This window comes from Doryrhamphus excisus, chromosome 23, assembly GCF_030265055.1.
Source record: "Doryrhamphus excisus isolate RoL2022-K1 chromosome 23, RoL_Dexc_1.0, whole genome shotgun sequence".
NCBI lineage: Eukaryota > Metazoa > Chordata > Actinopteri > Syngnathiformes > Syngnathidae > Doryrhamphus > Doryrhamphus excisus.
In genome coordinates, this window is record NC_080488.1 from 2,641,355 (window position 1) to 2,654,275 (window position 12,921).

General features: G+C 42.4%; 2 protein-coding genes across 9 annotated transcripts in view; one reads left to right on the plus strand and one right to left on the minus strand.

Annotated features, from left to right (window-relative positions):
* The window catches only part of pdgfrb (platelet-derived growth factor receptor, beta polypeptide), a 37,002-nt gene extending 24,177 nt beyond the window's left edge, over positions 1 to 12,825 (plus strand). Inside the window, exons 13-23 of the mRNA XM_058063446.1 lie at positions 269 to 373; positions 475 to 585; positions 1,607 to 1,763; positions 1,851 to 2,017; positions 3,155 to 3,267; positions 3,411 to 3,533; positions 4,472 to 4,583; positions 6,566 to 6,665; positions 6,740 to 6,845; positions 8,062 to 8,294; positions 9,392 to 12,825. Coding sequence (XP_057919429.1) covers positions 269 to 373; positions 475 to 585; positions 1,607 to 1,763; positions 1,851 to 2,017; positions 3,155 to 3,267; positions 3,411 to 3,533; positions 4,472 to 4,583; positions 6,566 to 6,665; positions 6,740 to 6,845; positions 8,062 to 8,294; positions 9,392 to 9,542 — 1,478 coding nt within the window. The 3' untranslated portion in view covers positions 9,543 to 12,825. The remainder of the gene's footprint in view (positions 1 to 268; positions 374 to 474; positions 586 to 1,606; positions 1,764 to 1,850; positions 2,018 to 3,154; positions 3,268 to 3,410; positions 3,534 to 4,471; positions 4,584 to 6,565; positions 6,666 to 6,739; positions 6,846 to 8,061; positions 8,295 to 9,391) is intronic.
* Positions 1 to 12,921, minus strand: part of LOC131110393 (homeobox protein CDX-1-like) — a 60,454-nt gene that overhangs the window by 37,483 nt on the left and 10,050 nt on the right. For 6 of the 8 annotated variants that reach the window (XM_058063468.1, XM_058063469.1, XM_058063467.1 and 3 more), the window contains exons 3-4: positions 458 to 571; positions 226 to 366 (exon numbers count right to left, since the gene is read on the minus strand). The gene's annotated coding sequence lies outside the window, so the exon portion shown is untranslated. Of the gene's footprint in view, positions 1 to 225; positions 367 to 457; positions 572 to 9,371; positions 12,023 to 12,921 lie in introns of those variants that run through there. The other 2 variants (XM_058063474.1, XM_058063475.1) reach the window with 2 other exon arrangements.

Genomic DNA, 12,921 nt, shown 5'->3' on the forward strand with positions numbered 1-12,921 from the left:
TTAATTTTAATTGGTTATTTTTAGCCTTATGCATTATTTTAGCTGTTTGAAGGTAAACTATATCAGCAAGTTGAAGTATTTGTGATTTTAGAAATAGAAAAGGCAGGCGGCATTATGAATTATCCTTACTGACCTTTTTTTGCAGTACATTTAGCGAGTGAAGATTGCTTTTATAGTTATTATTAGCCCATATTTCCACACAATAAGTGAAATATTTCTGGCCACCTTATGTTGTTCTTGGTAGTATTGAGCCTTTGTTGCGTTTCAGGTCGTACCCTCGGATCAGGAGCCTTTGGGAGAGTGGTTGAAGCAACGGCGTACGGTCTGGCTCATTCCCAGTCCAGTACAAAAGTGGCAGTGAAGATGCTGAAATGTAAGACGAAACACAATAAAAAGCTTCATGTGCACAATGCGAGGGCGGGCCGCGCCCCCAACCCCCCCGAAGCATCCTGCTCACTCTGTGTCTTCATCCAGCAACGGCCAGGAGGAGTGAAACTCAAGCGTTGATGTCAGAGCTGAAGATCATGAGTCACCTTGGACCTCACCTCAACATCGTCAACCTGCTGGGAGCCTGCACCAAACACGGTGGGCGTCATGCACGACATACGTCGTTATTACGTATGATAACAAAATGTGACGGCGAGAAGGACAATGTGGGTGGAGCATCGAGGAAAGCATTGTGTTGGAAATGACATTTGAATGGCTTTTAGTCAAGGAAGACTGACTTCCTGGAAGAAAATGTGTGACATTTGAATTCCATACATACATACATACATTTTCTATGCCACTTATCCTCACTAGGGATGACGGGGTGGGCTGGAGCCTATCCCAGATAACATTGCCAGACAATGGCAGGGCACTTGAGTACCCGGAGTACCCGGGGAGAACATTCTAACTCCACACAGAGATGGCCAAGGGTGGGGAAAGACAAAATAAGAAGCCAAAAAGTTACCACTTCCACACAAAATAGGAGGAGAACTCATTCATTCATTTTCTACCTCTTTTCCTCACGAGGGTCACAGGGGTGCTCGAGCCTATTCCAGCTGTCTTGGGGCGAGAGGCGGGGTACACCCTGGACTGGTGGCCAGCCAATCACAGGGCACATATAGACAAACAACCATTCACACTCACATTCATACCTATGGACAATTTGGAGTCGCTAATTAACTTAGCATGTTTTTGGAATGTGGAGGAAACCGGAATACTCGGAGAAAACCCACGCATGCACTGGGAGAACATGCAAACTCCACACAGAGATGGCCGAGGGTGGGGAAAGACAAAATAAGAAGCCAAAAAGTTACCACTTCCACACAAAATAAGAGGAGAACTCATTCATTCATTCATTTTCTACCACTTATCCTCACGAGGGTCACGGGGGTGCTGGAGCCTATTCCAGCTGTCTTGGGGCGAGAGGCGGGGTACACCCCGGACTGGTGGCCAGCCAATCACAGGGCACATATAGACAAACAACCATTCACACTCACATTCATACCTATGGACAATTTGGAGTCGCTAATTAAGCTAGCATGTTTTTAGAATGTGGGAGGAAACCGGAGTCCTTCACTTAAGGTTATGGTGTTTAATAAAGTTTTCACCATGTATACAGGTCCCCTGTACTTGGTGACTGAGTACTGCCGCTACGGCGACTTAGTGGACTACCTACACAGAAACAAGCACACCTTCTTGCAGTATTTTGCCGAGAAGAACCAAGACGATGGCAGCCTGATCTCCAGGGGAAGCAGCCCACTCAGTCAGGGCAAAGGGTGAGAAGCACACAAAACAAACTCTTTGTTTGTCAAAGGATATACAAACTAGGTTGGAAATGTTGTTATTGTTGACGCTCCCTGCAGATACGTGTCTTTCGGAAGCGAGAGCGATGGAGGCTACATGGACATGAGCAAAGACGAGCCCTCCATCTACGTTCCCATGCAGGAGCAGATGGACACTATCAAGTACGCTGACATCCAACCGTCTCCATACGAGTCCACCTACCAGCAGGACCTTTACCAGGAACAAGGTGTGATTACAGCCACACTGCTTTACACCACATGACCACGTATAGCGTCTCCCTCCAAGGCATCGAGGCGCAAGACTTCCTCTAAACATCCGTGACCGCTGCTGGTCTTCAAATGCCTCATCTAATGCAGCGAATGATGCCTTTCGTCTCATAAATCAGAACACTTGAGCACACTCTTTATGGCAGTGGTCTCAAACACGCCAAATGTGGCCCGCAGGACACTAGTTTGAGGCCCCCGCCTTGATATGAAAGTTTAATGTTAGTGCTGCCCGCGCAAGTTTGATATGGATGCTGTATGGTATCATGTACCCAGAAAAAAATATTACGTTTGATTAATGTTCATGTTAAAGGTTAAATAACTGTTAATAGTTATCCTCCCTATCCGTGTGGAAGTGGTACGTTTTTGGCTTTTTTAAGTTTAAAGGAAATAACTTGAAGGCTACCGTTTAGGTCGCTAGCTCTCTAGTTTGCGAGTTAGCATGCGTCTCAAGACCCTGCAGTTGCACAATATGTTGTAAATCAGGGGTCTCAAACACACGGCCCGCGGGCCAAATGTGGCACACAGGACACTAGTTTGAGGCCCCCGCCTTGATATGAAAGTTTAATGTTAGTGCGTCCCCGCGCAAGTTTGATATGGATGCTGTATGGTATCATGTACCCAGAAAAAATTATTACGTTTGATTAATGTTCATGTTAAAGGTTAAATAACTGTTAATAGTTATCCTCCCTATCCGTGTGGAAGTGGTAAGTTTTTGGCTATTTAAGTTGAAAGGAAATAACTTGAAGGCTACCGTTTAGGTCGCTAGCTCTCTAGTTTGCGAGTTAGCATGTGTCTCAAGACCCTGCAGTTGCACAATATGTTGTAAATAAAAAGAGTATAAATGTGACTATAGTCGTGTTTTGTCATGTCTACAGGGCTCTAACAGTGGAATGTTTTATCAGAGTTTTTCTTGTGGAAAATCGAAACCAAAGCAAAGTTTATTCATTTTTCTGTTTTTAATAAATGCGTTTTTTGGGGGGGGGAAACCTGATGTGGCCCAGTCTCACCCAGACCCTAGCTCCAGTGGCCCCCCAAGTAAATTGAGTTTGATACCCTTGCTTTATGGTATGTACGCTCTTGTTCCCGCTTGTGTTTAGTTGGAGGCCGACTGGATCTGGTCATCAACGACTTGTCCACCCTCACCTACGACGACCTGCTGGGTTTCAGCTACCAAGTGGCAAAGGGGATGGAGTTCCTCGCGTCCAAGAATGTAAAGCATCAATTGAAACACATATTTGCTTCAGTAGACTCATTTGGTTGCAAATTAGCATTCTAAAAGCTAGCCTGGCCTGACTTGAAGTCAGACAAAAGTGTGAACGTAATTAATAATAGTGTTTATTTTGCTTCATGCAGTGTGTTCATCGGGACCTCGCCGCCAGAAATGTGTTGATCTGTGAAGGCAAACTGGTGAAGATCTGTGACTTTGGACTGGCTAGAGACATAATGCACGATTCCAACTACATCTCTAAAGGCAGCGTGAGTACTAGACATGAAACATAATAATAATAAAAATAATAATAATACAAAAAACTGGGAGACAGCTGGGATAGGCTCCAGCACCCCCCACGACCCTCATGAGGATAAGCGGTAGAAAATGAATGAATGAATGAAAAAAACTGGGCTGCACGGTGCTCAAGTGGTTAGCGCGCAGACCTCACAGCTAGAAGACCCAAGTTCAATTCCACCCTCGGCCATCTCTGTGTAGGGTTTGCATGTTCTCCCCATGCGACCCTCGTAAGGATAAGCGATAGAAAATGAATGAATGAGTTATCCTCCTGTTTTGTGTGGAAGTGGTAACTTTTTGGCTTCTTATTTTGTCTTTCCCCACCCTCGACCATCTCTGTGGAGTTTGCATGTTCTCCCCGTGCATGCGTGGGTTTTCTCCGGGTACTCCGGTTTCCTCCCACATTCCAAAAACATGCTAGGTTAATTAGCGACTCCAAATTGTCCATAGGTATGAATGTGAGTGTGAATGGTTGTTTGTCTATATGTGCCCTGTGATTGGCTGGCCACCAGTCCAGGGTGTACCCCGCCTCTCGCCCGAAGACAGCTGGGATAGGCTCCAGCACCCCCGCGACCCTTGTGAGAATAAGCAGTAGAAAATGAATGAATGAATGAGGTCTCCTCCTATTTTGTGTGGAAGTGGTAACTTTTTTGCTTCTTATTTTGTCTTTCCCCAACCTCGGCTATCTCTGTGTGGAGTTTGCATGTTCTCCTCGTGCATGTGTGGGTTTTCTCCGGGTACTCCGGTTTCCTCCCACATTCCAAAAACATGCTAGGTTAATTGGCGACTCCAAATTGTCCGATATTTTGAGGCCAATATTTTGTGAATTTCTAGTTTAGCTTTGGTTTGCCTCCAAGACTGCAGTGATTCTCTATTCTGACATGATTTTCTGTTTTTCCCCCCACTCAAGACTTTCCTGCCCCTCAAGTGGATGGCACCGGAAAGCATTTTCCACAATCTGTACACAACTTTGAGTGACGTGTGGTCCTACGGAATTCTTCTCTGGGAGATTTTCACACTGGGTGAGTCCAACCACATCCTCCTACATGCTAAGTCCTAAACAGGGTTCGTCAAATCAGAAGTAAATAAAGGAGAAGAAGCACTGAACGTTAGAAAACTTGGCTCCTTCAGAGGTGATAGAGAGTGACTGTAGGTTGTGGGTGAGATATCCGTAGCAAGGTTACTACAATACTTGGTGTACCGGCGCATATTGTGACTTATTTAGCTCCATGAGAGGGTCACATTATTGGAAGTAATCTAGTAATCTAGTTCAGTGATTTTCAACCACTGTGCCGCGGTACACTAGTGTACCTTCAGAAACCGTCAGTTGTACGTGAGGAATTATTCAATATCACTTTTTATAATTAACATTTATATAAAACATTCCACTGTTCTCAAATATCTTCATTTTTATTTTTCAAGTTATTTCCTTTCAACTTAAATAGCCAAAAACTTACCACTTCCACACGGATAGGGAGGATAACTATTAACAGTTATTTAACCTTTAACATGAACATTAATCAAACGTAATAATTTTTTCTGGGTACATGATACCATACAGCATCCATATCAAACTTGCGCCGGCCGCGCTAACATTACATTTTCATATCAAGGCGGGGGCCTCAAACTAGTGTCCTGCGGGCCACATTTGGCCTGCGGGCCGCGTGTTTGAGAAACCCTGATTTACAACATATTGCGCTAGTGCAGGGTCTTGAGACACATGCTAACTCGCAAACTAGAGAGCGAGTGACCGAAACGCTAGCCTTCAAGTTATTTCCTTTAAACTTAAATAGCCTAAAACTTACCACTTCCACACGGATAGGGAGGATAACTATTAACAGTTATTTAACCTTTAACATGAATCAAACGTAATAATTTTTTCTGGGTACATGATACCATACAGCATCCATATCAAACTTGCGCGGGCCGCACTAACATTAAACTTTCATATCAAGGCGGGGGCCTCAAACTAGTGTCCTGAGAAACCCTGATTTACAACATATTTCGCTACTGCAGGGTCTTGAGACACATGCTAACTCGCAAACTAGAGAGCTAGCGACCCAAAACGGTAGCCTTCAAGTTATTTCCTTTCAACTTAAATAGCCAAAAACTTACCACTTCCACACGGATAGGGAGGATAACTATTAAGTTATTTAACAGTTCTAAAACTCAAAAAAGGTTGAAAATCGCTGATCTTCCTTGTGTATTTCTGTTGATATCTGATCATGATGCCCTAAGTTCTAGTCAGCAATTCCCTCTCCCGCAATGTCGGCGATTTCTTTTTTTTTTTTTTTTCTATTCATGCCTCCTTTCTGCTCTTTCCGCATAATAGACAGCCCTTTCATGTCATCTTGTAAGTCCCTTGCAAATCGAGGAAATGAAGAATGCTATTGCGTGGCGTCACGCAGGAGGACATAGCGGTATCTAACAACGGCATGCTGCTTCAAAGGAAGTGCTGCGAAACAATATAGTGTCTTTGTATTGTCGTACAGCAGATGTAAACAGTACTTGTGAGCCAAGTGGGTAAATCCAAATGTCATGCATTGGTACTGCTAATTGTAATAAACACCGCTTAAGATGCGGGTGCTGTTGCACAAAAGTGTTCAAACTACAACGACAGAATATGGGATATTTCTGACCATTAGCAAAAAAAAAAAATATAAGGTCATGTGACAATCATGAGAAGGTTTTTATAAAGTCATTTGAGATTTGTTGTTTGTTGTTGAGATACTTTTGCATTGGATTTTGTGAGCTTGTTTATTGGAATTTTTATAAATATTTTCCCACGTTTTTTTTTTTTTTTTCAAATGAGTATAAATACAAGAGAGTTTGCAGATTTTGTTTACATGCAATAGCGCACAGAGACCCCTGAGGCATGGGCAAATAAATGGAGCCTCTGTATTTAAAAAAAAAATAGACTTTTGATTGAAATGATCCCTCGGTTTAAGTATGAATTCCATCCCCCATATGTTCATTTCAAGCTAATTAAAGTCATTTTTCGCAGGAGGAACCCCGTACCCGGACCTGCCCATGAATGAGATGTTCTACAGCGCTTTAAAGAGAGGCTACAGAATGTCCAAACCGGCGCACGCCACCGATGAAGTGTAAGTGTCACCGTCACTTCCGATAACTGACTAAAGAAAGAATAATAATTTATATTTATAATTTATATTTTTAGATACGAGATTATGAAGAAGTGCTGGGATGAGAAGTTTGAGAAGAGACCCGAATTCTCCTTCCTGGTCCACAGTATGGGCAACATGTTGACTGATAGTTATAAAAAGGTAATTTGATATCAGCTCAACTTGCTATGTTTACTTAATTAACCAATTATTCTTCATATTGTCACCGTGTACTTCGGATTCATTTACAAGTTGTGGCCATTTTCCAATAGGAAATACAGGAAGGACTGTCTGTTCCAGGGTCAAACTGTCACCATAATAATTGACCCCATAGGAGGGTTACTGTATTTTTACAATTTAGTGCACATTGTGATCCATTTGCCAACTAATTTTTTGCTTCTGCTATACCCTACACTTTTTCAGTACTTTGGTTCTGGTTTTCCACACCAAAATATCTGATAAAACATTCCACTGTTCTCAAATATCTTAATTTTTATTTTTCTATACACAAAATAAGATAAAAAAAAACAAATTAAGAATAAAGACAATAAATCAGGGGTCTCAAACATGCGGCCCGCGGGCCAAATGTGGCCCGCATGATACTAGTTTGAGGCCCCCGCGTTGATATGAAAGTTTAATGTTAGTGCGGCCCACGCAAGTTTGATTCAAGTTTGAAGGTTAAATAACTGTTAATAGTTATCCTCCCTATCCGTGTGGAAGTGGTAAGTTTTTGGCTATTTAAGTTTAAAGGGAAATAACTTGGAGGCTCCCGTTTAGGTCGCTAGCTCTCTAGTTTGCGAGTTAGCATGTGTCTCAAGACCCTGCAGTTGCGCAATATGTTGTAAATAAAAAGAGTATAAAAGTGACTTTAATCTTTAACATGAACATTAATGAAACTTAATAATTTTACCCAATTAGCAAGTTAGCATCGTACTCAGTTCCATCTGGCAGCAACGTCGTAACTTTAACAACATGTTTGATGAGATGCTTTATCTTGACGTGTATTTTTTATTCCAAATCATTTCCTGCATTTATTTGTACCCAGAGTCATATAAGCCTTTAGCTTCATTGCTAATCCAAAGCAAAACAGGGCGGGGTAACAGGGTAGGGTAACAGTATGGGCGGGGCAAAAAAAATCATGTTAATTGTGTCCGGTGTGCACACAGCTTTAAGCTATCATTTCAACATTAAACTTTGGTATCAAGGTGGGGGCCTCAAAGTAGCGTCTCGCATTTGGCCCGTGGGCCGCAAGTTTGAGACCCCTGTTGGGAATATTGATATTGGGAATATAATATTTACCAGAAGCTTCCAGTCACACAGTACATAGCAATAGCCTCAGTAGCCAAACAAGCTAATCAAACTGTCCCGTCATCAACAGAGATACAGCCAAGTCAATGACAACTTCCTGAAGAGCGACCACCCGGCTGTGGCCCGCACCAAGCCGCGCCTGGCCTCCCCGCTACCCAGACCCGCGGCCCTCTCCTTCCCCGCAGACCCCCGCGGTCGAGACTCGCAGGAAGCCATCCCTTCCTACAACGACTACATCATTCCAATCCCGGACCCCAAGCCTGAAGACGTTTTCACTGATATGGAGTCGGAAAGCCCGGCGAGGTACGCCACACCGATGTCGTGACGATAATGTCTGCACACGTGCAACAACATTTTTTCTTCCCCGTCACACTCCCACACATCCAGATGTTGCTGAGACAATAGCGGTATTGTACAGGAGGAAACTTGCTTTAATCGCATCGATGAACAGGAAGCCAAGCGCCTGTCACGGCTTTAGCGGGCAAATTCATTCATTCATTCATTTTCTACCGCTTTTTGAAAATGGGCTCCGGTGCTGGAGCCTATCCCAGCTGTCTTTTGGGCGAGAGGCGGGGTACACCCTGGACTGGTGGCCAGCCAATCACAGGGCACATATAGACAAACAACCATTCACACTCACATTCATACCTATGGACAATTTGGAGTCGCTAATTAACCTAGCATGTTTTTGGAATGTGGGAGGAAACCGGAGTACCCGGAAAAAAAACCCACGCATGCACGGGGAGAACATGCAAACTCCACACAGAGATGACCGAGGGTGGGGAAAGACAAAATAAGAAGCCAAAAAATTACCACTTCCACACTAAATAGGAGGAGAACTCATTCATTCATTCATTTTCTACCGCTTATCCCTATGAGGGTCGCAGGGTGTGCTGGAGCCTATCCCAGCTGTCTTGGGGACAGAGAGGCGGGGTACACCCTGGACTGGTAGCCAGCCAATCACAGGACACATATAGACAAACAACCATTCACACTCACATTCATACCTATGGACAATTTGGAGTCGCTAATTAACCTAGCATGTTTTTGGAATGTGGGAGGAAACCCACGCATGCACGGGGAGAACATGCAAACGCCACACAGAGATGGCCGAGGGTGGAATAGAACCGTGGTCTCCTAGCTGTGAGTTCTGCGCGCTAACCACTAGACCGCCGTGCCGCCCCTGTTATTATTATTATTGTAATATTATTATCATTATTATCATTATTCATCATGTGTCTAATCTTATTCATTAAAAAACAAGAACTTAAAAAAAACAAGAAGCTGTTAATTCCGTGTTGGGATGTTGGCCTTTCCGATCCTTAAAGAACGGAACATGACCCACGCGGAAGACAGATTTCCCAGATTTCATGTTTTGACCTTCTGGTTGTCGTCGGCAGCTCTGTGGTTCTGGAGCTGGAAGAGACTGACTCCTCATCCCAGGATACTGCCGACACCCTTCCAGAAGAGGAGCGCCTGGAGGGCATCAGCGAGAGAGACGCTCTGCTGGCTTCCTCGGGGACGCCTGAGGTAGAGGACAGCTTTCTGTAGTCGCGTTTCGGAAAAAAACACGCCTTGTACTGGGACTTTTTTTTTTGCTTTCAATTGAACACGCTGTAAAAAAAAAAAAAGGGAATGTGACTAAAGTAGAATGTAGCAACATGGAGACTAAAAGAGGCCTTGTATTTCCGCTAAGCACTCGAAAAAAGCTTTTCTTTTTTTTTTTTATATCTTCTTCTTTTCTCACACTTGCTGCCTCAGAAAGTCCCTCAGTAATAAGCATGGTAGTGTCATTAATAGAACGCCGCCATGACACACGTACGGTACATTCCTACCCATATTCCAGTCAATATATTTTTACCATTATTGTCACTTTTTCTGTAATTTTTTTGTTGTTAGTGAAATACATATTCATGACTGTAACAGATGTTTGATACCTAGGTCTTATATTAAGAAACAAGTACAAGCGAGCCACAAGCTGCAGTCTGATTTTCTATGCACTGTTTTGATGTATACTGTAAAGACCCCAAATATAATACCATTCCCTAGGACGGTGATTTTAAACCTTTTTTGAGACACAAAAAAAAAATTATTGGAAAAATCTTGCTAACCAAAAATGTTACAAAATGTCACCACGACCTCACACGTGCATTAAAAAGTCTATCGGAGGAACAAGGCAGGTGTTGCCACACAGACCAATATTACATTGCTATGCTAGTCTTGACACCACAGACACTCGACAGTAGCATGACGAGTTTTTCTCTTTCCGAATGACCTTTCGGGAAACAATAGTATCCATGGAAAGGAATATTCCAATCTCTTGTTTACATGCGCCGTGAAAATCAAACAGAATAGTCAACAGGGCATGCCCAGTAAAACATAAATCACGTGATACTGACTTTTTTTCAAGTTTTTCTTTCACTTGTTGGAATAACTCCGTATTGCCAGTTTTTCGTTAATGTTCATGTTAAAGGTTAAATAACTGTTAATAGTTATCCTCCCTATGCGTGTGGAAGTGGTAAGTTTACGGCTATTTAAGTTTAAAGGAAATAACTTGAAGGCTACCGTTTAGGTCGCTAGCTCTCTAGTTTGCGAGTTAGCATGTGTCTCAAGACCCTGCAGTTGCGCAATATGTTGTAAATAAAAAGAGTATAAATGTGACTATAGTCGTGTTTTGTCATGTCTACAGGGTTCTAATAATGCTTTGTTCATTTTAATCTGAAAAAAATAATTTTTTATATAGATATATATTTTCTTTTTTTAATAAAACTGCACTTGTGAATGGCGTATAGAAGGGTTTAGATTCTGTTCCACAGATGGCGCTAATGCACACAAAAGCTGCTTGCCAACCGCTAATAAACAACAGAAGAAGAAAAACACCACGAAGAAGAACGCAGTCTGACAACTTTCCGTTTGAGCGGGTACAAGATACCTCAATCGAATTGGTTAAAGGAATATTCCATCCCTGTTCAATTCTTCAATTCCGTTTAAGCAAATAAACCAAATACAATTGGAATATTTGGGTCCATGTATATTATTGACATAATGGCTATTGACATAATATTTGCAAATGATGATTTATAAATGTTAATTCTAAAAAGTGATATTGGATTTTCTCAAGGTACACTAGTGTGGTTGAAAATCACTGCCCTAGGAAAAAAAGTCTGAAAAGACTGGGATTTAAAAATGCAAAAGCAAGTCAGAGCTTTTCTTCCTGTCACTCACACACACACACACACACACACACACACCAATTATTGATATATTGAAGAACATTTAGGGTGGTCTTATATTGGGGTCAATACAGTCAGAGATGGTTGCAGAAACTAATATGAAATGTTTATCATATTGAATCCATTTTTTGAGTTGTGTGTTATGTTTCTATGACGTGTATATGCTTTTATTTTGTAGTTTTGTGCCAGATTTGCACTTTATGTAGAAAATATATGTACAGTATATTCATGATAAAGGTACATCACTCTGTTAAAATGATTCATGTCCTCGCTGTTATGTGGAAAACATTTGTGTAAGGTTTGAAATTAGCATATATCACTTTAGTCTAGTGTTTTTATTTATGGTCACAGCTAGGAGGACCAGGGTTCGATTCCACCCTCGGCCATCTCTGTGTGGAGTTTGCATGTTCTCCCCGTGCATGCGTGGGTTTTCTACGGGTACTCCGGTTTCCTCCCACATTCCAAAAACATGCTAGGTTAATTAGCGACTCCAAATTGTCCATAGGTATGAATGTGAGTGTGAATGGTTGTTTGTCTATATGTGCCCTGTGATTGGCTGGCCACCAGTCTCGCCCGAAGACAGCTGGGATAGGCTCCAGCACCCCCTGCGACCCTTGTGAGGATAATCAGTTGAAAATGAATGAATGAATGTGTTCTCCTCCTATCTTGTGTGGAAGTGGTAACTTTTTGGCTTCTTATTTTGTCTTTCCCCACCCTCGGCCATCTCTGTGTGGAGTTTGCATGTTCTCCCGTGCATGCGTGGGGTTTCTCCGGGTACTCCGGTTTCCTCACACATTCCAAAAAACATGCTAGGTTAATAAGCGACTCCAAATTGTCCATAGGTATGAATGTGAGTGTGAATGGTTGTTTGTCTATATGTGCCCTGTGATTGGCTGGCCACCAGTCCAGGGTGTACCCCGCCTCTCGCCCCAAGACAGCTGGGATAGGCTCCAGCACCCCCTGCGACCCTCGTGAGGATAATTGGTAGAAAATGAATGAATGAATGTGTTCTCCTCCTATTTTGTGTGGAAGTGGTAACTTTTGGGCTTCTTATTTTGTCTTTCCACCACCCTCGGCCATCTTTGTGTGGAGTTTGCATGTTCTCCCCAGGTACTCCGGTTTCCTCCCACATTCCAAAAACATGCTAGGTTAATTAGCGACTGAATGAATGTGAGTGTGAATGGTTGTTTGTCTAGAAAATGAATGAATGAATGAATTAAATGCAAAGAGGCAAAAGTATTTAGGCACCTCTTCATGCACTCATTGATGAATTATAGGTTGGTCTTGTGGTATTGAAAAAAAAAAACAGAAATACAAAGAGAACAAAATGTATGTTTTCTGCCTATCAGCGAGGATGTGCAGTTGATGCCAATTTTTTGGGGCGACTGTGTGGACAAAAAAAAAAAAAACAATAATTAATACAGCGTATCACTGCCTTCGCACAAACTGAAAGAAATGAGTTCCTGTTCTTTTTTTTTTTTTTCTTTTTTTTAAGCGGACTGCACGAATCACTGCGGCACATTGCTGACATGGAAAGGTCTACCGTGCGTACTCGTATTCACATTTTGTGTTACTTCCACTTTAGAAAGTTCAAACGACCACAAGCTACACGACCAAACATGTATATTTTGTCTGTCATGTGCTGATAATAAATGTCTATTAGCGCACACGCTTCTTCCTTGCAGTCATTTTCTTCT